Genomic DNA, 23,895 nt, shown 5'->3' with positions numbered 1-23,895 from the left:
GTTGCCTAGCTCTCTTGCACGAGGCTATTGTATGTAACGTTGATTTAATGCTGCGATGGTTGGGGAAAAATCAATAAAAATTCTTTAAAAAAAAAAAAAAAAAGGGGGGTGGGGCAAATGCTGCAACCCTTTCAAGAAACTAGTCACAACCAGTGACTTTAATAGGAAAGGTTGAAGCAGCTACCGCAATAAATCTGAAATTACAGTAAGGTACCCTTAACAATGCTCAAATCAAGGCCTTGTTGGGCAAGGGATAAAGCAAACCGACTTCAGACAAAGGTGCAGACAGAGGATCAACAGATTCAGCAGTACACTAAACCACAAACTTGTCCCATCAGTAGGCGTAAATTGTTTTCATGGAGTGACACCTGTCTGCCAGAACAACATCACATATTTCAGAAGAGAGGTCAAGCACCCTCAACTGTCTGCGCTCAATCTCCATGCATGAAAATGGTGAGTATGCAGGTTGGCGGGAGGATCCGGCCTTGTTGCTTCAAAAGTATATTCTCATAAAGGGTCAGCATGATCTAAGGACAGATGCTCAGGAGTTTGGGGTACCATACACTCCTTGTCCAACCAGCAGCCACAAAGAGCACGTGGGCCCGATTGTTACGGAACTTCTTGAGAACTCTGAGCAGGAGTGGTATTGGTGAAAAGGCGTACAGGAGTCCTAAGCACCACATGAGACTAAATGAGCTGAGCAAGAGCTGCCTTAGAAATTCCAGCACGCAGCCATTCTCTGCAGTGGCTAATAGATATAATCAAGGTTCTCCCCAATCTATGAAGAGACATTGCACCACCACCTTGCGGATGAAGACACCATTTGTGATCCACGAAGCATAGATGCTGAGTTTGTCTGCTATGGCCTTCAGTGAGTCCACCAGATGTTAAGCCACCAGAAAAGTGCCTCGACGTTACTGCCTTGTCCAGAGACGGAGAGCCTCCTGAAACGGTCCACGACCCCATCCTGTTTGTTGCAATCCCACATGGTGGTGGTGCTGTCCGTGAACACCTGAACTAGCTTACCCTTGTTTGAAGAACAAAAGGCTTTTAATGTCAAGTGAATCTTTCTAAGTTCCAAGACGTTGATGAGGGGCTGAGACTCCACCAGAGACCAGAGGCGTCTGATCCCCCACCTCTCCTAGATGGCCACCCCAACCCAGTTGTGATGCACCTGTCACTACTGTGAGCCCTGGGTTGGGAAGGGAGAGGGGGTCTGTTGTTGACCCAATCGCAGTCTGTGAGCCACCACTGCAGATTATTTGCAGTTCAGTCTGATATCTGGACCATGTCTGAGAGATTCCCTGATGCTGTGCCCACCGGGACTTCTGATACCATTGCAGAGCCTGCATAGGTCAAGAGGCATGCTTCACAAGCAAGATGCAGGAAGCTACGCCCAGCAGCCTCAGGGCCAGTCTCACTGAATTCCAGGATAGAGGCTGAAACATCAGAATCACAGCACGAGTATCCTGGACTCTGTTCGAAGACGAGCCTGAAACTGCACTTTATCCAGAACAGCTCTGGGGAAAGCAAGTATCTGACAGGGAGTAAGGTGTGACTGGCACATGGATAGCGAACACAATCAAGTGCAGGAGGTTCACTGTAGTCTGAAGGTAGGAGACTACTACCTGGGGCGAGCCCCAAAACCTCTGCAGATGTGCTGCACCCACCTCCTTCACCTTGGTGAACACCCTAGGTAAATTCAAAAGGGAGCACAGTACACTGATAATGTTCTTGGGCTACTGTGAACTGCAGGTAACAACTGTGGGCAAGCAGGAGAGGGATATGCAAGTCCAACGCTACCATTCAATCTGCAGGATCGAAGGCAGACAGCACCTGACACACAGTGAGCATCTTAAATTTTTCTTATTCAGGAAGTAGTTGAGGGCAAAGGTGTAAGATAGAACAGTAGTCTACACCCTTCAGGACCAGAAAGAGTGAAAAGCAAACACAACCTACTTCTGCTTTTGGTACCCTCTCAATGGCTCCATTGGCAAAAAGCCAGTATTTCAAGTTGCAAGCAAAAAAGGTGGCCCTCAGTCAGCCGATCGTGGTAAAGGTGGAAGTTCTAGTTGGAAAGGTACAGCATAGCCCCACTAGATAATCTGAAGCACCTATTTGTCCATAGTGATTTCCATCCATTGATCCAGGTGGTGCCGAATCCTGCCACCAATCAGGTGCCCATGATGGTATGAAGGCAAACTAACGAGGCCTCGAGGTTCCGGCGGTGGGGTGGGAGGGAGGGGGTGACAGACTGGCCTCTAACTTCCACAAAGCTTGTAGGAGCTGCATCCGCGGTCACAAAAGGACTGTGGGTGCCTGCTGGCCATTGTGGCTAGGAGGAAATGGAAATTGCTGACAGCCCCTATCATAGCTGTGAAAGGCAGAAGGCGCCTGTCATGGTGAGCCCCAACCTCTTTGCAGTGGCTCTGCTGTCCTTCAAACACTCTACCACCCAATCCACCTCAACACCAAAAAGAAGTCCCATCAAAGAGCATGTCCATATGGGATGCCTGGGCATTCCCTGAAAAGCAGGTTGTGCTGAGCTAGGTGTGACTTAGGAGCCTCACCATGGAAACAATGGCTCTGCCCAGCGAGTCCGTCATATACAATGCGAATCGTATGGTCAACTTTGACACATCTCTCCAGTCAGCAATAGCTTGGGAGAGTATGGATCAGGTCTCCTCCAAAACCATAGGCAGCACTTGCGCAATCATATCCCACACGGTATGGGAATAACAGCACAATAAGCATGCAGTGTTCATGGGCTCCAACTTTTTCCAAAGGTATCCAACCTCTTGGATTCCCTATCCAATGGTGTGGTAGGGAACATGCAAGGACTTATCTTAGAAGTTGAGGCCTGGACCACTAGGCTCTCAGGGGTGGGATACTGGGAGAAGAAGGCTGGGTCCCTGGGTGTGGTGCAATGGTGGTGGATATTTGTGATCCTGAGTGCATGTGCAGGGTTTTGCCCATGCCCAAGCAGGACATCCGTGAAGGTTTCATTATAAGGGGGAAGGAGTTTTGAGGGTCGATACCTCAAGCTGAAGCACTTCTGTCAAGAAACTGATCTTGAACTCAACCGTGCGCAGCTGAAGGTCCGGAATCTCAGCCACCCTCTGGGCCATCATCATAAAGAAGCCTCTTCCTCCAAAGCCACTGCTGGAAGAGAGAAGGCTAGTGTCTGGTGAGGTGTCCAGACCACTGGCACCAGCCAGGTCCTCATACCAGGCATCATTGGCCTTGGAATCTGTTAAGGGGTCAGAATAGCCATATGGATACTCAGAGCCCCTTCATTTCGGATTCTTCAAACTGCTGTTTAGTGAAAGAGGGCTCAGAAATTCAAGCCATGTGGACATGGTAAGCGCTGGAACAGACGTCAGGCGACGCCGGTCCAGCTCTGTATCAGAGTTTGGAATCAGGATTGATTTGCGTTTGGTGGCACCTGGGAACGGTACCACTCAATGGTCCCAGATGGAGGTCACGTAGTCATGGCAGGGGCCGATCCAGATCCACCAACAGATCACGTGAGCCAGATTGGTGGCGAGAGTAGACTTGCCAGTGGAGCCCCAGGCAGTCTCTTCCTAAACAAAAATGGGGCCTGAAGGAACTTCTGAGGGGTTCGTTCACCCAAAACTAAGGATCCTGGCTTCCAAATTCTCAGATTTGGGCAGAGGTTACTCTGGCGCCAGGAAACTCAGAGCAGAACCAGTGTCAGGCACGCACATCACAGGGACAACCTTGGAGCGGAACCTGATCTGTGGTATCATTCCCACACATCATCTGATGAAAGGGACTGGTAAGAAGTCGAAGAGCGGTTCGACTTCTTGTGAGACTTGAGGATGCTTAACATGTATATGTAGTGAAGTTGTGATGTGGTGTCGCTACTGCGATATTCACCGACCAAGGTACAGCCCCATTGGAAGACAAAGCAGCTAGGGTACTTTAGTTTTCTTTGCTTATTTCTATGTTTTGGTAATAGAAACAAAGCAGTTACGTTAGCCTGGCACCTTATCTGTGGCTACAACTTTGTCTTTAGCCAAAAGGTTTACAAAAAGCTTAAGTTTAAAGACCACATGAGAGTGTGGATATGCTTTTTCCTAGGTAATCCTTCCCAAAATAGAATGGCCGAAATTACAAGTATGCAGGAGGGTCTACGACCCTTGCACCCCAAACTATACAAAAAGAAGGCAGGCAGGAGCTTTTGCCAATCTTTTTCCCTTTCTGTGCTTCTGGTTTGATTTTCCTTTTCTCTGGAATTCAGGACCTTAAGGTCCATACAGTTTCTCTTCCACGTTCAGCCAAGGGCCTGAAAGATTAACCATGCTTGTTAGATCTCTCTCTCTTACATATTAAGTACACACAGACCCAAACCCAAAAGTTTTCGCCTATCTTAACAACGGGATAGGTTTTCATTACAAGATCAATTGGTGTTATGCATTGGTGACTGAGGAGATTACTGATTTAGGGAGGGAAGGATAATCTGGGGAAGCGCTACTGCCAAAATGATTTGGAATAATGTGAATATTACATGCTAATGGACGGAGGTTTGAAAGCCTGAATAATGGTCATGGTTGCTAGTAGGTCCAACGTTTTCACTTCTCTCCTTCCTGTGCTTCTAAAGGCCTAAAGATACATTGAAAAGAAATGCTAATGGTGATAGCTTTCAGCACTCCATGAAGACATACTGGTTGTGACGAGTGCTCGTTTGAGAAGCTAGCTTCATATTGCTCTGAATAATGCCCCTTCAGTTAAATAAAAGCATCCCTACACCCCAAATACAGGAATCTTTAAGAGGTCTTATCCAGTAACATTTTTTATATAAAAGCATGGCCTTACATCAAATTTTGCTGGGTGTGCAATTCGTTTCTTCTGTCCTTCAACCACATCTGTAGACTTTGATGCATCAGCTTCAGAATGGTCTTCCACAATTATCTGGTAAAAACATCAATGCACATCATATAAATATTTAACTTACTTTTATAACTCCTGTACTAATTTTAACTAATCTAAAACACAAAGTACTAATAAAAGATCCAGTTTCATTGAGTTAATAAATATATAAATCAATGGTACATCTAAAGCGCACTAAGAGTAGAGCATCCTGGCGCTACCTCAAACAAAGAAATGACTCCCCATCTCCAGCATCGCAATTGAAAACCTAAAAAATGACTCCTAGAATCAAAGCCTGAGTAAATAGATTAGATCAGCTGACGACACTACTCATCTGAGGCCAAAAACAACCATGTTTTAAGCAGTTTATTTTTTGCAAATCAAAGAGAACAGGAAATTTGATTTCAGGCCTTAGCTCCTAATAAGGCAAGTGTTTCACAGTCTTTGAATTTGAATCTGAAATTAGGAATTTACATTAAAATAACATTGGACCATCTAAGAGTTCTTTGAGTTCTGAAGTGCTTACAGCAGCCTGAAAAATATTTTGGGACGGTTAGTTGGAAAACTATCTTTTTTCAGTGTTACACTTGAGATGCGCAATTTCCATCCAGCAGATTTTACTGAAACTTCTGAAACTGGGTTCCGACCAAACTAATTTCTATCCAGATACAAAATAAATTGGGTGTCATTAGCATAGGAAATATTCGAAATGGCAAAGGAGTCAAAGAATTCAAAGGAGCTATGCAAATGTTAAATAGCTCTGGGGAGCCCCATATTTCAAAGATTTCTGCCTTGAAGTGAACTGACTGTTAGACACCATTTGTCTGTTTGCAAGGAAAGGCAATTGATAGATTGAAAGGCAAGCACAGGCCTTGCCATTTATGCCAATTATTATAGATGTTAAAGCATGGAGTGAGAGATGATATTGAATGCTGTTGATAAGTACAGGAGAATTAACACTGCGTTTTGACTGATTTCCATGGTCACGTATTATTTCTGACACTTCAAAGTGGGTTGATACCATGGAGTGTTCAGGCCTAAAACCAGATTGAGACAGCTGAAAGGACTTGGAATTTTCCAGAAAATCCATTAATTGTTTGTTAAAAGCTTTTCCAGCATTTTAGTAAGACCAGGGAGCAAAGAGATGGGCATGAATTAGGACAGGATAGAAGGGTCAGAATAAAAGGGTCAGCCGAGCTAACTGACTAACTAGATTGGAGAATGTTATTTTTCACCACTTAAGCGTACAAGAATTCCTAGAGCCTTTTTAGTGGTAGAAGTCAGAGAGTCCATTGAAATATTAAAAGGAATTAACAAGTGGTCTGGCCATGCTTGTACTTCTGGCACCCCTAAAAACAGCAACAATAAACTGGTAAAAATAAAAGTAGGGTCCACTACACATTGAGGAAGATCAAAAACAGGTAAACTATCAAATAATCTTTGCATCGGATGTAGAGTTGCCGACAATGTGACCATTACAATTTCCTAATATAGTAAAATTGGAGTACTGAAGTTGGAGGAGAAAGTGCATTTTCTAAAGATCTGAAGAAATCGGACCCAGGGCATGGAGGGCAGTAGACCAAGAGTCCAGCAAAAGTACAGGACTTGCCTAATTTAGAACCGAACCCATGACTCTCTGCTCCTCTCAAATATTCAACTTCCAATGTGGTGTACTGGAAAATACATGAAAAATAATAGCCAGACCCCACCTCTTTTTTCTGTTCTATCGCAATGGAGAATGAAATAGCAAAAAGGGAGGGCGACAGCAATGTCAGGAATAGACCAGGTCTAGATCCAGGACTCCGTGATAAACAAAGTCAAGATGGCGGCAATTAAGGTTGAAAATTTCTTGCGCATGTTTGGGGAGGGAGAGCACATTTATGAGAACACCCAAGAGAGACACTTTCTCTGGAATCTCTAGAGTCGGAGGGCTGAGAAATACTTCAACTCTCAGATGTCTGGATACACACTCCAAATACTGCCCATTTCCCAATTAAATACAGTCTTCCAACTGAGACAGGAAAGGGGACAAACAATTTTCAAAATAATCAAGACTGTGCCACAGTGAGCCATTTTACTTATGTTCCCCCTACAAAACATCAAGGAGGGAGTAAAATCTGGTCCCAAACTGGCAGGGGTGCAGCGCTGGCCACGGAACGGATGCAGACGGGCTTGCCTTTGGTGCGCCAGCTGCATGCTTCTGCACCACGAGACTGCTCATATCCCAACTGTTTCAGCCTTTCTTAAAGCAAGTGTGTAAATAAGTAGGTCCACTCCCACAGTAGCTATACCCTTCATCTCAGAATGACAAATTAATTTCTTTTAACATTAACTATTGGGAAAAAACTGACAGCTGGGCTCCCACTGCAACCAGCTCATACCACTAGGGCATAACTGAGGCTCAAAAGCCAAGCAATTGCTTTCCATGAAGTATTATTCCATAAACCATTGCTTGACTCCCCAGAAGGCAGATATGGTGTCATTAGGTGCTATGTGATGCCACACTATCATCTTAGAACTCTGTGGGCTTTGAGAGGGGTGGTGAATTTGCATCACTTGACTACTAACTAGAACAGTCACTGGTGGTGTCCTGCCCCATTAATACTACAAGTTACACACTACATGTGGTAGCTCTTCTTCCGTGCGGAGACCACACTTTTTATATAACAAGGGGGTGGGCCTATACTAACGTCCAAACTAGGCCACAATTAAACTAGAAAAAGGAGAGGGTGTTTTGGACGTGCACTGACTGATACCCATTTCCGCATTCAGGTGGCTGTTGACAGATTCGGCGAGAGACACAGCGGACTAACGTGCTGACCCAGACACAGTTCTGGTATTTTGGTAATAAAAAAATTAAAAAAACAGCCCCGTATAGACACAGGAGCTGCAGTGCCTTTAAATAGGTAGAGATTGAGTTGAGGCAACTTACAAACACTCGTGTTTGCACATTTAATGACCCGCTGGATTTCATCCATATAATACGATTGATCCCACAACACACCATCTGAATTTCAACTAAACATTTGAAGTTGAGAACAAACATGTCACATGAGTATACCGCGAACTTGGTTCCAGATACGTGCAATTGATTTTAAGTCAATAATTGATTATTCCATCTCAATAGTATCAGACCCTGTCCCGGTCCTGAGGAGAACCCTTAAAACGTATTGGGTTCACAAACGCATTGATCCCCCTCACGGCTAGTAACAGCTACTAACAGTACATGAAATGCATCATATACAAACAGGACAGTTGTCTGTTGTAATCTCTGTAGCATCTAGCTGTTTTTGGCATGTCGCATGTCTAAATAAGTATCAATGTGTTGCACTGCCATTTAAATAAGGAATGGTTTGTTGTATGTCACACTGTCTTTTTGAATTTGTTTGTTTATTGATATGTTTCCTCAATGTATCTTCTTTTGATAGTCATTGTTTATTAGTTTCCATCAACCTTGTACAGTTTTTCTCTGTGACATGAATTAACTGTCTAATATGTTTGTACTAAGAGTGAAATAAGAAAAGGTGTAATAAAAACACCATAACCACTGAACGATTAAAGGTGTTTTTTTTAAAGAAAGTATCAGTCCGTGCACGTCCAAAACACCCTCTCCTTTTTCTAGAGACCACACTTTTGGCAACGAGTGATGGCAATTTTCCTGGTGACATCGCAGAGCAGAGTAGTCAAACAGCTGGGTCAATTAGCTGGACATGTACCAATGAGTTGGTACATGCTTTTGTAACAGTTCTAAAAGTACTCTCACTGCATAGGTACTTTGACAGTTTCACTTTCCTAATAGACTGGACATCAATTCACTTCCAGATGCAATTCTAAAAAGGTACACAAATGATTAGTTGCCAAAATAAAAAAAAGCCACACTTGGCAAGCCTCCTGATAATTCCAAGCGCGTTGAAATATCTCAAGGAGATGCCAAGCAGTTAGAAACCACTCTACCATCTCACACAAATGTATAAGTGCTGTATTTCAGAACACCAAAACTCAAGACACCACAGTTTCTCCCTATAAACGTCTTCCAAGGTTAGCATTCAGGAGACAGAATCCCAGATCGAGGTTGTTACAAATGTGGTTCAACATTCATCTAATTTTAGGTATTGTCCAGACTTAGGTCAGTCTGTAGGAAGAGTGGGAAAGTGGGTTATTCCAGCAAGGTATGAAGGAGTGTCTAAAATCAGAGTTCAATTGTGTAGCAGAAGACCATATCAAAGATGAAAGATCAAAGTAATGATACACGTCAAAGAACAAATCTGTATTAGTAGTAAAGTATCAGGAAACAAATTCAGCTAGAATGTGTGATGAAACATGCATTCAGTAGACTATAGATGGGAAAGTGATAACTATTAATGAATTCTGGAGCCAGGCTCGCCAACGCATCTATAGACAACTTTAGCAGGAATGTGTCTTTACAACCTGGTGTCACCATGCTGGCATTTGAAGGAAGCAGAAACAATCTCGCAGGATAGTTTTAGGCATGCAATTAATGAAAAGGTTTATGTAGCAAAAACCGGGCTGAACATGTGGTTGGTTGCATCTAGCTGACTTCAAAATGATAGTCTAGCCAGGTCAAAGAGTATTGGCTAAACCGGGAAAAAGAGGATTAGTGAAAAGTTAGAAAAAAGAAAAAAAAAAAAAAATCAAAGGTTACTAATATGCAATTACAATGAATAAGACCACGTTCCCATGAAAAAAAATGCCACCCAATGCTCCAGAGGAACGGGTTAAGGAACTACAACACTTGTTAAAACAGGTTATCATTAAACTACTCAATGCAAAGCTGTGGTTGACACCTATTGTTAAGGCTCACAAAAGAATAAAAAATAAACGAAGATGAATTATGTTTAAATGTTGGCCCCAGGAGCATTAATGGGGTTATTTGGGTTGCGTTTTTCCCTCGTCCATAGTTTTGAATACTTTTAGTCTAAATGGCCAAAATTGGATCTCAAGGTCACATTTCATCCTCTATCCAGACTCTAGACATACACCACTTTTTCACTCCCATTTGGACTTGACAGTTTTGCTATATGCTATTTGGTCTGGCATCTGTGGCATCAGCATTCCAGTGAGCCATCGCTGAAATTCTGCAAGGTATCGAAAAGGCTGTTCCAGTTCAAGATGACGTCTTTATTTTTGGAAATGATTTACAACAGCATGTAAGTACAGTGGAGAGTGCCCTTGATGTGTAGTGTGAACGGCATGTCCAACTTTAGGACCGATGAGACAGACTACTTCAACATCCTAGGCAGGTGTGTGGACTGACCTAAAACGAGGTTTGTGCAATGCACTGTGAATGTACCAGTATTCCATTTACCTGGCCCGGTTGTGTAGTCAGATTGGGAAATTAGTATTTTATTTCTTTGCATGTTTTGTTACTCTATGTTCTATTTGTTGTTGAGAAATGGGAATGGATAGTGATTGGTGTAGTGGTCTTTGCTAAGTTTATAGATGTAGTGAGTGGCGCAGTACTTCTTGGACAGAACATATGTAAAAACAGGTGTTTGGTCATGTTGGGAGTATGGGTTTTTGCAACTGTGAATGAACTGGGAAGACCTTCCTTTATTTCACAAGGCGGAGACCATACTGGTTTGTGAGAATTAAGGTACCACAGAAGGCTAGAATAATTGGTGTTCTTGTTCAAAGCAGGCATGTTCTGGCAGTTCGTGCTGACTGTTCCTATTAGGAGCAAAGCTGTGGCCAGTTTAAGACTTTAAATGCACTGCTTCCAAGTAGATATCTGAAAACCAAACCATCATGTCCTCACTTGCAGCCTATTTTCTCAAATTAAACCCCCCCCCCCGATTCATCCTAAACAACGATGAACCACCTCAAGATTTCAGTCCTTTGACTTACTATAATGCTTCTACTGTTATTCTCCTCCCACAGCCAAAGCTTGAAGATCCAACTCAAAACTGACATTCTCGCTAAAACGCCCTAATGGATTGATCCGATCTTTCCAATTAGATACTGTAGACAATAGTCAGCAAAATGGTCTTGTCGTGCCCACAAACTACCATCCATCAAACCTACAACATTCTTTAAGTAAACCCATCAGACTGATACTGACTTGCGTAGTAAGAATCATTATTTTTAGGACAATATTTCTTGAAGAATTGCTATGCTGCTCAAATAAATGTTACTGAGAGAGCCTGAAGCCCAAAATGTTGTAGATCCCAAAATCTTGACCACCTTAAAATTATCTTTGTTAATTCAGCTCCAGCATCCTTGAGCTAGCTTTAAGACATCATCCTCCACAACATCAGGAGAAAAAAATAGAGTAAAATCAAAAATAGTGACTGGGTCCAAACAAGAGCAGAGTTCTAGAACAATGGTAAGGTAGTACAAATTTTCTAGAATCGGCAATACAAAGTAAATCAATTGTTGTCATGAAGGCACATATGCAGAAATAAAAAGTCAGAAACCAGAATTGTAAGGGTCGAATAAAGAACGTTAGCAGCCTTTCTAAAAGGGGCCATTTTACGGAGTTGCGAGAAAAGTGAAAGTATTGCCCATGAAAAAAGAGAACCGTGGGGAAAAATGAAGAGTCATCCAAAATTGGGGCGTGGCCAAGCTGCTGACCAAGATGGGCACGTAGCTCTAATGCTCCACCAAACCACCCCATAATCCTAGCCCTACTGGGGAGCACTGACAGTATTGGAGTGCTGGAACTGCCGCAGCGAGCCCAGGGTAACCCTGTGCCCGATTTGAGAGTTCAAATTCCGGTCTCGGCGGAGTGGTGCCGGAGAAGCGGTGTGGGTTCCCCCCAACAAGATTCGCAATGGCTGGGCAGTGCCGGACTGGCGACGATATGAAAAGGCCGGCCGGGCCCAGAGGAACCTACATAATCAGCCAAGTCAGGAGGGGCTGCGGCAGACGCCCGCTGCTGAAAGAGGCAGGCCCGGCTCGCAGAGACCTGTCCGCCAAGGAAGGAGTGCAGGAGACACATCGGAGTGCGGCAGGACACTTGTACCAGGGAAGCGGGCCCGCCACACTACCGGAATCCTTGCAGTGACAGGGGCCGCAGGCGAGCCTGAGAGACGGTCACCGAAACGCACGGCCCGCCAAACCTAACTGAGGCCTCCTCCCTCTACCTCTTCCTGTGCCGCTGCCAGGCATGCAGGTAAAAAATAGGGGAATGATTCAGTTCAGGACAAATCAGAGGTGGGAATCCGAATACATGTGAAAAAACAAAATACCTCCGACACCATTAATCAAGAAATCACTTTTTCCCAAAAGATTTTTTATTATCCCTGGGTTATAATCATACATATTAAATTACCTTTTGTTCATTTGTTTTACAAAACCTGAAATCCCATCACGAGACAAGCTAGAACAAGGCCCACTTGCCTTCTTTTATATACATAAAAAAGAATTTTGAAACTTGTGATCAACAGTTATATACAGTGCATTCAACAAGTACAAATTACATATAACCTCCTGGAAGATGCATCAGGCAAAAGGTAGTCCTACTGAATTCTATCAAATGAAATTGTGAAGACTGATTTTACTTTCCTGTCCTCAACATAAAATACTCTCTGGGCCAAGGAGAGGTCACAAATAATCAGAACTCGATGATAGAGCCCTACTTAATGAGCTCTATTGTGTCCAATTTCCGGACCTAGCTTCTACTCGGTTCTGTATGGAGCCTCTCTACGGTTAGAACCAATGTGTTTTGACCTTCTAAACGGCACGTCTTTATGGGAAGGTCTTCATCAGGAATGGAAATTTTTCAGAAAGGACTTGTGTACCTGGGTAAATTAAAAACATGAAATGAAAACTATCGTGATTATCAGTGTCATGTGCACTATTTTACAAATGTGAATCTATTGTGAATTGGGAACTAACACATACCGTGTATACATCTTGTAGAGCGGAGCAGGGGATTTCCTTTGTCTTTGTAGTGTTCGCAGCAACGTGGCATATGCTAGAAAAGGCAATTAGTTGCATGTTAACTGAAAGGACAGATCCTGTTCTTAGTGTTATGAGCAATTTACTAAATATGCTTTTAGTGTGGACTATTCCGATAGTGTGGGGAAAAACGGGAGGGTCAGTGACATTATCGAGTCAACGGTGACGCTCAGGGATATATTTAAATGAGAACTGTGCAGCCCTTTCGCTTGAGCGTTTTATCACACAGAGGGTATCTTTGGCTGGAAAGTGATTAAACAGTCGCACCCGTGCCGCCCCTCAAGTGCTGCATTCACTGTGTGCATTACATAGTTTTAAAACAAGTTATACCTTATCTTTTTGGCTTCTTGAGATACGGCAAATTGTTAGGCCTCCGCCAGGGTTGCAATTCCAATGGAAGAGGTCCAGGTTATCAATTCACTTCGCCGGTGTGCTTCTGTATTTTCGGCTCGTTGTTTGACTAAAAGACGCCGTATGTCCGTCTTTTGTGCAATTATTACCCAGCAGAGGAGCCGGTATAGCACTTCCGCTTTTGGAGCCGGAACTCTAGTTGCCTGACCTTGTCCCGTTTCCGGTTGTTCATTTTCATACTTCCGGACTTCTCGATCCGACTGGCCGGTTCGATCCTGCTGTGTAATTTGGATACTGAATTGATTACAATCAAATGAATAAAAATAAATGTTGCATAATGAACGCTTCAACCACAGTAGCACTGTTGTGCACTGGTTTAAGTATGAATCATTGAGTTTGAATTTTAGTGAAAAGCGCAGTCCACAAGGATATGACAACTTGCTATTTTTGCCCAATTCCATAGTTAGATGTTATGTTGACATAGTGCATAGCCACTGGTGGCGTTTCTTGCGGCCTAAAAACAGGAGGAGAAAAGAGGATCCATCGGACTTTCATAACCCATGGTTGATCTCACTCATCTCATTAAGCCCATTATCAAATGTGTTTAGATACATGATAGTTTTTGCCTCAAATCTTGATAGGAGGGTGTCAATGTTTCCCGACACATGCTTCAAGATGGTCCATTTTATGTCGTCAGGGCCATTATGGTGTTCTAAGCAGTGTGCTACTATTGGTGCACTTGTGATGCCGTATCTTATTCTGGAGCGATGTTGCGTTATTCTTTTTTTGATGGCCTGGGTGGTCTTTCCAATGTATGCTTTAGGGTAAGGACACACTATGCAATATATTACGTTATGGGTATCACAGTTTGTAAACATCTCATGCTTTACAAACTTGTTGCCATATGTAAATATGGAACATTCTATAGTGCTTGTGCACGATGAACAGCTCCCGCATCTTTTATGCCCTTTGATTGGTGGTAACGACAGTAAATTCCGAATTGTCTGGCTGTTCTTTTTCTTCATAGTGTATGCCTGAACCAATCTGTCTTTTATGCTCCTATTTTTCTAAAGTGCAAAGATCGGAGCGTCTGCCAGTGGTTCCAGTGCTTTCACTGTGTTCCAATTCTTCAGTACAATTTTCTTGACATAATTTGTACTGCCAGAAAAGGTGGTTACACATACTAGGGGTAGACAATCGCTCTTTTCTTTTGGTACAAGCAATGACTCCCTTAGAGTGTACCCAGCTCTCCATCGCCCTTTTGAGGAGTTTTCTTGGGTATTTGCGTTCAACAAGTTTTTCCAAAAGTATTTTGGCATTACGGAAATAATCATCCTTCATGGTGCAGTTTAGTCTTGTCCGCAAGAATTGGCTAAATGGCAGGTTTTCACGAAGGTTCCGTTGGTGAAAACCTGCGAAATGGAGCAGAGAGTTTTTATCCGTTTTCTTTGAATATACAGTTGTATACAGGATGCCATCTTCGTGTTTTATTAAGAGGTCCAAAAAATTCATCTCCACATTATTGACATTGATCGTAAACTGGAGGTCTCTATTCCTGTTGTTCAGCCAGTTTTGGAACTTCATCAGTTGTTGTCGTGTTCCTCTCCACAACATAAAAACAGTCAATATAACGATACCACATTTTTATGTGGCCGTCATATGGATTATGGTTGTAAATCCAGTTGTCTTCGAATAGAGCCATGAACATAATTGCCATTTCGGGAGCACAGGGACAGCCCATGGCAACTCCCTTGATTTGTAAAAATTGACTCATTAAACCTGAAAAAAATTGTATTTTAAACAGATTTCCGCCAATTGAAGTAAGAATGTAGTTGGCACGTTATGAGGTCTTGCCCGTTTTTCTAAGAAAAATTAAATTGCTTCCAGTCCTGCCTCTTGAGGGATGTTAGTATAAAGACTAGTAATGTCCAATTTTACTAGATATTCTTCCTCTTTTTCGAAGCGTTGGCCCTCCAGTAATGTGATAGCCTGCATTGTGTCTTTTATATAGCTAGCTGTTTCGCGTATTAATGGTTTTAAAAAGGTGTCTACATATTTGGCTGGTCTTTCCAGAATTGAATTCAATCCTGAAATGATTGGTCTGCCAGGGGGATTTTGTATATCTTTATGAATTTTGAGCAGAACGTACACCAAAGGTATCCTCGGATTGTCATTAATCATGTATTATGCTTCTTTTTTTGATAGCCATCCTTCTGTTTCTCCGAGTGATGTTAAATGGATTCATTTTTTTAATCAATTTCGTAAAATCTTCATCCGATCTCTTATAATGGTCCTGGTTCGACAACTGTCGTTCCACTTCCGACTCATACTTTTCTCGCTGCAAGATAACAATGGCACCGCCCTTGTCTGCGGGCTTGATTAGGATTTCATCATTCTTCATCAATTGTACTAATGCCGATTTTTCTTCTTTTGTCAAGTTCCATTTTGTGTAGATTTTTTTGTTTTCCAGTATATTGAGGTCTCTCATTACATTCTTCTCGAAGGTCAATAATTCGATTGGCATCAGGTCAGTGACAGGAAAGAAGGTAGACGGATTTTTTAGTCCCGAGTGGTTTTTAGGAGCTGTCTCCAATTTGTCAGCGAAAAAAACTTTAAGCCTCATTTTTCTGAAAAGCTGCAACATCTCCAACTTTGTTTAACAGATATCTGGTTTTACGGTCGGTATGAAGGATAAACCTTTCTGCAATACTTTTATTTCTTCTTGAGATAGCACATGATTAGACAAATTATAGATTTGACTCATCTACCATCGATATACCCTCCTCCTGGTCGTAGTTTCTCCTTGATATTGTTGTGGAGGAGGTGGGCAATTGTACCATTGTCTTGGTCTTGTTTTCCCTGTTGGTCTTCCGTGTCCTCTCTCTAAAAAAGGCCCGGGTTGGTAAAATTGTCTGGATTAATTTCCGCTGTTACTGGTGGTGGGTTCTGAATCGCTGGAGTTATCTGAATAAGAGGAAGCGTCAGAGAAAGTTGTGTATTGTCTTCTGCTCCTTCCACCGCAAGTGCGGAGCATGCCAGTGTTAGCTGGCTGTTTATAATAATCCTTGTCAAGATAAGGATAAGTCTTCTTCTCTGAGAAGTTACTGATGTCTTTTTGAAGTTTTGATCTTTTTATATCTTCAGTGTTTTTTTTTTTAAGTTTCATTCTCTTTTTCTAGTTTTATCAAAAGTGCTTGGGCATTCTGTACCGCTGCATTGTTTAAAAATTCCTCTTCCAGTTCTTTTATTAATTCCAGTTCCTTTTGGCGCAATCGTTCGGCTGTTTTAATAGAATGGAACATCCAGTCCCATGAACATTTCGTTCCTATATGGCTGAATCCATCGAAGTATTCTGGTTGATCTGTGAAAATCACTGGTACGTTTTTCACCTGTAATCTAGCTGGTATTGTCCCTGCCCTTAGATGTTCTAATAGGACTTCTACGTGTAGGGCCGTGCGTACTTGCTTCTTTTTTAGTCGGGTAATTTTCTGCAGATCAGATTGTTGCCCTGGATTAGCGGATGTATTGCCGGGATTTAATTTTGAAGGGCGCTTTAATAGTTCCTCAATTTCCTCCTCCCTAATTCTTAGGGTTTTTGGTTCTGACATAGAAAGACCTGGTAATTGTCTAATCAAGAGTATTTAATGATAATACTTGTTGTGTTGTGTTCCGGTGTTCAATAAATGTGATGAGGGGAAGTGGTAATGTCTAGCTTTGGGTGGCTGTAGTGACTACGGAAAACTGTTTTGTAAAAATACTATTCCGCCAAACGTATCCAAATACCTTTGGGCCGGCAACTAGGTTGGGCCGTGTTTTTACTTTTGTCTGTACCTTCTCTCGTAAGCCTGGTGCCTACTCTAAGAGCGGGTAAAAAACAGGGGAATGATTCAGTTCAGGACAAATCAGAGGTGGGAATCCTAATACATGTGAAAAAAACAAAATACCTCTGACATCATAAATCAAGAAATCACTTTCGCCAAAAGATTTTTTAATTATCCCTTGGTTATAATCATATATATTATATTACTTTTTGTTCATTTGTTTTACAAAACCTGAAATCCCATCACAAGAAAAGCTAGAATAAGGCCCACTTGCCTTCTTTTATATACATCAAAAAAGAATTTTGAAACTTGTGATCAACAGTTATATACAGTGCATTCAAAAAAACAAACATACAATGCTTTTTCAATAAATATATATATAACAAACACACGGTTGCCAGACAGAGTCCAAATTACATATAACCTCCTGGAAGATGCATCAGGCAAAAGGTAGTCCTACTGAATTCTATCAAATGAAAGAGTGCGAAGACTGATTTTACTTTCCGGTCCTCAACATAAAATATTCTCTGGGCCAAGGAGAGGTCAAAAATAATCAGAACTCGATGATAGAGCCCTACTTAATGGGCTCTATTGCGTCCAATTTCGGGACCTAGCTTCTACCCGGTTCTGTATGGAGCCTCTCTACGGTTAGAACCAACGTGTTTCGCCCTTCTAAACGGCACGTCTTTACGGGAAGATCTTCAGGGATGGCAATTTTCAGAAAGGACTTGTGTACCTGGGTAAATTAATAACATGAAATGAAAACTATTGTGATTATCAGTGTCATATGCACTATTTTACAAATGTGAATCTATTGTGAATTGGGAACTAACACATACCGCGTATACATCTTGTAGAGCTGAGAATAACGCAACATCGCTCCAGAATAAGATGCGGCATCACAAGCGCACCAATAGTAGCACACTGCTTAGAACACCATCATGGCCCGACTACACAAAATGGACCATCTTGAAGCATGTGTCGGGAAACAACATTGACACCCTCCTATCAAGATTTGAGGCAAAAACTATCATGTATCTAAACACATTTGATAATGGGCTTAATGAGATGAGTGAGATCAACCATGGGTTATGAAAGTCCGATGGATCCTCTTTTCTCCTCCTGTTTTTAGGCCGCAAGAAACGCCACCAGTGGCTATGCACTATAAGTCAACATAACATCTAACTATGGAATTGGGCAAAAATAGCAAGTTGTCATACTTGTGGACTGCGCTTTTCACTAAAATTCAAACTCAATGATTCATACTAAAACCAGTGCACGACAGCGCTACTGTGGTTGAAGCGTTCATTATGTAACATTTATTTTTATTCATTTGATTGTAATCAATACAGTATCCAAATTACACAGCAGGATCGAACCGGCCATTCGGATCGAGAAGTCAGGAAGTATGAAAATGAACAACCAGAAAAGGGACAAGGTCAGGCAACTCGAATTCCGGCTCCAAAAGCGGAAGTGCTATACTGGCTCCTCTGCTGGGTAATAATTGCACAAAAGACGGACATTCGGCGTCTTTTAGTCAAACAACGAGCCGGAAATACAGAAGCCAGTCTGCTAGAGGAGACCGAATAAAATAGGAACAAGCTGCACACCGGCGAAGTGAATTGAGAACCTGGACCTCTTCCATTGGAATTGCAACCCTGGCGGAGGCCTAACAATTTACCGTATCTCAAGAAGCCAAAGAGATAAGGTATAACTTGTTTTAAAACTATGTAATGCACACAGTGCATGCAGCACTTGAGGGGCGGCACGGGTGCGACTGTTAAATCACTTTCCAGCCAAAGATGCCCTCCGTGTGATAAAACGCTCAAGCGAAAGGGCTGCACAGTTCTCATTTAAATATATCCCTGAGCGTCACCGTTTACTCGATAATGTCACTGACCCTCCCGTTTTTCCCCACACAATCGGAATAGTCCACACTAAAAGCATATTAGTAAATCACTCATAACACTAAGAACAGGATTGAATATGCTACTTACCAGTATGCATCTGTTCTTGGCATGTAGGGCTGCTGATATTCATATCTGTGCATAGATCGCCGCCTAGTGTTGGGTCCGGATGATTGCACATTGTTGTCCTGGAAGAGTCTTCGAAGTATCACGAGATAGGTGGCTCCTCCCCTGGACTACAGTGCGCATGGGCATCCTCTCCATCCTTAGATTGTTTTTCGCCATTGTGGCAGTGATGGAGTAGATACAGTAAGTGATGACCATGCTATACAGAAATTCTGAGTGCTGCAGCCGCTACAGGCGCCGGGGAGGAGGGTGGGCGATATGAATGTCAGCAGCCCTACATGCCTAGAACAGATGCATAATGGTAAGTAGCATATTCAGTTCGAGGCATGTGGGCTGCTGAATTCATATCTGTGCATAGATTATATAGCAGTACCTCCATTAGCGGCGGCTGCCCGTGCCAGCTGCAGCAGTCTGAAAAAGAGTTTTGAGAACAGCCTGTCCTACAGCTACCTGCTGTTTTGAGTGTACATCTACACAGTAGTGTTAGGTAAATGTATGTATAGTGGACCATGTGGCTGCTCTACATATTTCCTGCAAAGGAATGTTTCCTAGGAAAGCCATGGACGCCCCTAACTTTCGTGTTGAGTGGGCTCGTGGGGGAATCGTTAATGTGCGTTTAGCTTTTTGATAGCAAATTTGAATACATTTAACGATCCATCTGGCTATCCTTGCTTTGGCAATGGCGTTGCCCTTGTGTTGTGGAGAAAAAGCAAAGAAAAGTTGTTTTGTTTTCCTAAAATCCTTTGTTCTGTCTATATAGTACATGAGGGCTCTCTTTACATATAGTGTATGGAGCATTCTCTCTGCGACATTTTGTGGATTTGGAAAGAAAACAGGCAGTTCAATAGTCTGATTCATGTGGAACTGCGATATCACTTTAGGCATGAATTTGGGGTTGGTACGTAGTACAACTCTGTTTGCGTGAACCTGTATGAATGGCTCTTGAACGGTTAGTGCCTGGAGTTCACTAACTCTTCTTAACGAAGTGATTGCCACTAGGAAAGCTACCTTCCAGGTGAGGAATTGAATCTCACATGAATGGAGAGGTTCAAAAGGTGGACCCATTAATCTGGTGAGGACCACATTGAGGTTCCACACTGGTGCCGGTGGGTGTCTTGGGGGAATTACTCGTTTGAGTCCCTCTAAGAAGGCTTTGATGGCAGGCACTCTGAATAAAGAGAGGTGCTGCCTGTTTTGAAGATAGGCTGCTATCGCGGTTAAATGTATACGTATGGAGCTGTATGCCAGATTGCATCGGTATAAGTGTAAGAGGTAACATATGATGTTTTGAATGGATGCGTCCAGCGGGTTAATGTCATTGTTGTTGCAGTAAACGACAAACCTTTTCCATTTAGCCGCATAGCAAGCTCTGGTTGTGGGTCTCCTGGCCTCCTTGATGATATCCATACATTCAGGTGGCAGGTTTAGATAGCCAAACTCTAAGATTTCAGGAGACAGATTGCCAGGTTCAGCTGTTGCGGATCTGGGTGCTGAATTTCGCCATGGTTCTGCGTTAAAAGTGCGGGTGTGATCCGCAGCCTTTGATGCGGCACCACGGAAAATTCTAGAAAGGTGGTGTACCATGGTTGGCGTGCCCATGTGGGAGCAACTAGGATGAGTGTCAGTGAGTGTTGTCGCAGTTTGCGTGCCACCAGCGGTATTAATGGCGCTGGGGGAAAAGCGTACGCAAATCTGCCGGACCAGTTCATCCATATCGCATTGCCCTGTGACTGCGGATGTGGGAACCTGGCGGCAAAGCTTTGGCATTTTGCGTTTTCGTTTGTGGCGAATAGATCTATCTCTGGATGACCCCACTGTTGGAAGTACGGCTGGAGTACTGACGGATGTAGCTCCCACTCGTGCATCTGGTGGCTGTGTCTGCTGAGCAGATCCGCCATCTGGTTGTCCTTGCCCGGGAGGTGTTCCGCCATGAGGAATATGTTCCTCTGAATGGCCCACTTCCACATGCTCTGAGCCAGATGAGACAACTGTGGAGAGTGTGTTCCTCCCTGCTTCTGTATGTAGTACATGGCAGTCACGTTGTCCGTCCGGATCAACACGACTTTGTTGCATAAGTGTACTTTGAATGCCTTCATGGCTAGGAAGATTGCCATCAGTTCCAGAATGTTGATGTGCATTTTCTTTTGCTGTGTCGTCCATAGTCCCTGCACTGTGTAATTGAGTACATGAGCTCCCCATCCCTGGAGAGAGGCATTCGCAGTCAGTATTATTTGCGGAACAGGCTCTTGGAACGGTCGGCCCCTGCAAAGGTTTTGTGGATTCCACCAATGCAGAGAGTTGTATGCCCGACCGCTCACCAACACTAGGTCTGTTAATTGTCCGTGAGCCTGATTCCATTGACGTGCTAAGCACTCCTGAAGCGGGCGCATATGTAGTCTCGCGTGCGGGACTATGAAAATGCAGGAGGCCATCATGCCTATCAACTGCATGAACACTCGCGCTGGAAGGGAGTGTTGAGGTTTGAACTTTGTGATCAGCAGTTGCATGCTGTTGATCCTCACTAAATTTGGCTGAGCTGTGGCTGTCAGAGTGTTTATGGTCGCGCCCAGGTACTGTCGTACGTGTGCGGGTTGAAGATGTGATTTTGGGTAATTTAGTGAGAATCCTAGACTGTGAAGGTGAATGGTGAGGGACATGTGGCTGGCACATTGCTGGGCTGACTTTGCCTGAACAAGCCAGTCGTCCAAGTAAGGGAAGAGGTGAATGTGCTGTCTCCGTAGATGTGCAGCCACTTTCGCTAGGCACTTGGTAAAGACCCTGGGTGCCGTTGTTACGCCAAAGGGGAGAACTTTGAACTGATAGTGATGCTCCTGAATAGTGAACCTGAGATATTTTCTGTGCGATGGGTGTATGGGTATGTGGAAATACGCATCTTTCAAATCCAGTGTGGTTAGGAAGTCTCCCTGACTGAGTAGCGGTAGAACCTGCTGTAGGGTGAGCATATGGAAATGCTCTGATAGAATGTAGTCGTTGAGGGGTCTCAGGTCTAGTATAGGTCTGAGAGAACCGTCCTTTTTTGGGATTAAGAAGTACAGAGAGTACACCCCTGTCCCCTGTTGGTTGACGGGCACGACTTCTATTGCACCTTTTTGCAGCATACTTAGTACCTCCTGCTGCAATAATGCCAAGTGCTCTACGGACATAGGACGGTGCTTTGGCGGTATGTTGGGTGGAGTGGACGTTAATTCTAGACAGTAACCGTACTGGATAATGTCCCTGACCCACCTGTCTGTGGTGATGGTTTTCCAGACTGACAGGAACTGCTGGAGTCTCCCCCCGACAGGTGTTATGTGGTCGGGGGGCAGGGAGTAGGCGTCACTGTTTGTTTTTGGGGGAGGACCTGGTGTTGCCGTATCCACGTCCTCTGCCTTTGGTGCTGGATCCACGATATCCACCTCTAGTGGTTTTATCATAGTTACTTTGCGTGCCCCCTTTATTGTACTGCTGCTGGGACCCCTGACCTCTAGCTGCTCCTCTATACCCGGGGCGACGAAAGGAGCCACTACGAAACTGCTGCGACTGCAGAGCCCCCATTGATTTTGCAGTTTCAGTGCCTTTCTTAATTTTTTCGAGGGTAGTGTCAACCTCAGGGCCAAATAAATAGTCTGGGTTGACCGGTTGATTTAAGATATTGTTCTGAATCTCAGGCTTGAAGCCTGAGATTCTCAACCATGCGTGCCTCCTCAACATGACGCTTGTGTTGATCGCCCTTGCTGCAGTGTCAGCTGCATCCAGTGCGCATTTGATGGACGCATTGGTAAGGAGTTGTCCTTCTCTGATAAGGAGCTCCGCTGCCTCTTTGTATTCATCTGGCAAATGTTGTAGCAGTGATTCTAGTGTGTCGTAGTGGGACCTATCATAACGGGCCAGGAGTGCCTGTGCGTTGGCAATGCACCAGATGTTTGCCGCTTGCGCTGCTATCCTTTTGCCTGATGTCTCCAGCACTTTGGACTCCTTGTCGGGGGGAGGAGCATCACCCGTTGTTTGGGAATGGGCTCGTTTGCGAGCATTAGCAACAACCATGGAGTCTAAAGGTAACTGACCCCTAATGTACATAGGGTCTCCGGGTGCAGGCTTGTATTTCTTTTCGATTCTGGGGTTCAGCACCCGTGCCCTGGTTATTTCTTTAAAAAGGTCTTTTGCAGGTTTTAGAACTCCCTTCAACATTGGCAGAGTTTTGACGGTTTTCTCAGAGGAGGCGAAAGTGTCCACTAAGAAATCTTCTTCTACAGTGTCAGAATGGAGTTCCACTCCATGATTGGCAGTAGCCCGTTCTATGAGGGCATTAAAGGCAGCAGTGTCCTCTGTGGGAGATGTCTTTATATTGTAAAGCTGCGTGTCAGGAGTATCTGGTGCGTTACCCTGGTCGGTGGGGTCATCCCATGCCTGATCTGGGTCTTGCAAGTGATCATCAGGATCGATATCCCCAGGGTAGGTGGTATCATCCCCTATATAGTCCTCTCCTGCGTCTGCCTCTGAATGCGTAGGAGAAAAGGACGGCGGATCCTGAAGGAAGGGCTGAAAGTGTTCATGAAGCACTGATACGGAACCTGCCGGCAATTTGTGTTTCAGAGGAATCTTGTATGAGTCCAAGCCCTTCTCTGGCGTGATTTTCCGCTTGCGGAGCATCAACCTACCAGTGTCAGCGTCGATAAAGTGTGCCTGTGAAGGCTCGATATCGGTTTGTCCAGTGGATAGTGACTGTGTTTGGCGGACACGTGTCCGAATTTCGAACATTTTCGGTGCCTTGGGCGGCGGCAATCCAATTGTGATGTGCGCCGGCGTAGAGTGTGATTTTGCAGCCTTGTGCGTTTCGGGACCCGACGTAGGTTGGAGGGTTGCCCGGTCTCTGATGC

The 23,895-nt window shown here is 43.8% G+C and overlaps 1 protein-coding gene across 3 annotated transcripts in view; it reads right to left on the bottom strand.

Annotated features, from left to right (window-relative positions):
* Nucleotides 1-23,895, bottom strand: part of LOC146862153 (RNA exonuclease 1 homolog) — a 919,286-nt gene that overhangs the window by 754,424 nt on the left and 140,967 nt on the right. For all 3 annotated transcript variants that reach the window (XR_014978103.1, XM_085641330.1, XM_085641329.1), the window contains exon 3: nt 4,840-4,935. Coding sequence is in view for 2 of the 3 variants with exons in the window: in XM_085641330.1 (XP_085497456.1) it covers nt 4,840-4,935 (96 nt within the window). In the remaining variant the exon portion in view is untranslated. The remainder of the gene's footprint in view (nt 1-4,839; nt 4,936-23,895) is intronic.

This window comes from Triturus cristatus, chromosome 2_2 (assembly GCF_964204655.1).
Source record: "Triturus cristatus chromosome 2_2, aTriCri1.1, whole genome shotgun sequence".
Taxonomy (NCBI): Eukaryota; Metazoa; Chordata; class Amphibia; order Caudata; family Salamandridae; genus Triturus; species Triturus cristatus.
Note: the sequence above shows the minus strand (reverse complement) of the source record. Positions and strands in the feature narration are given on the sequence as shown.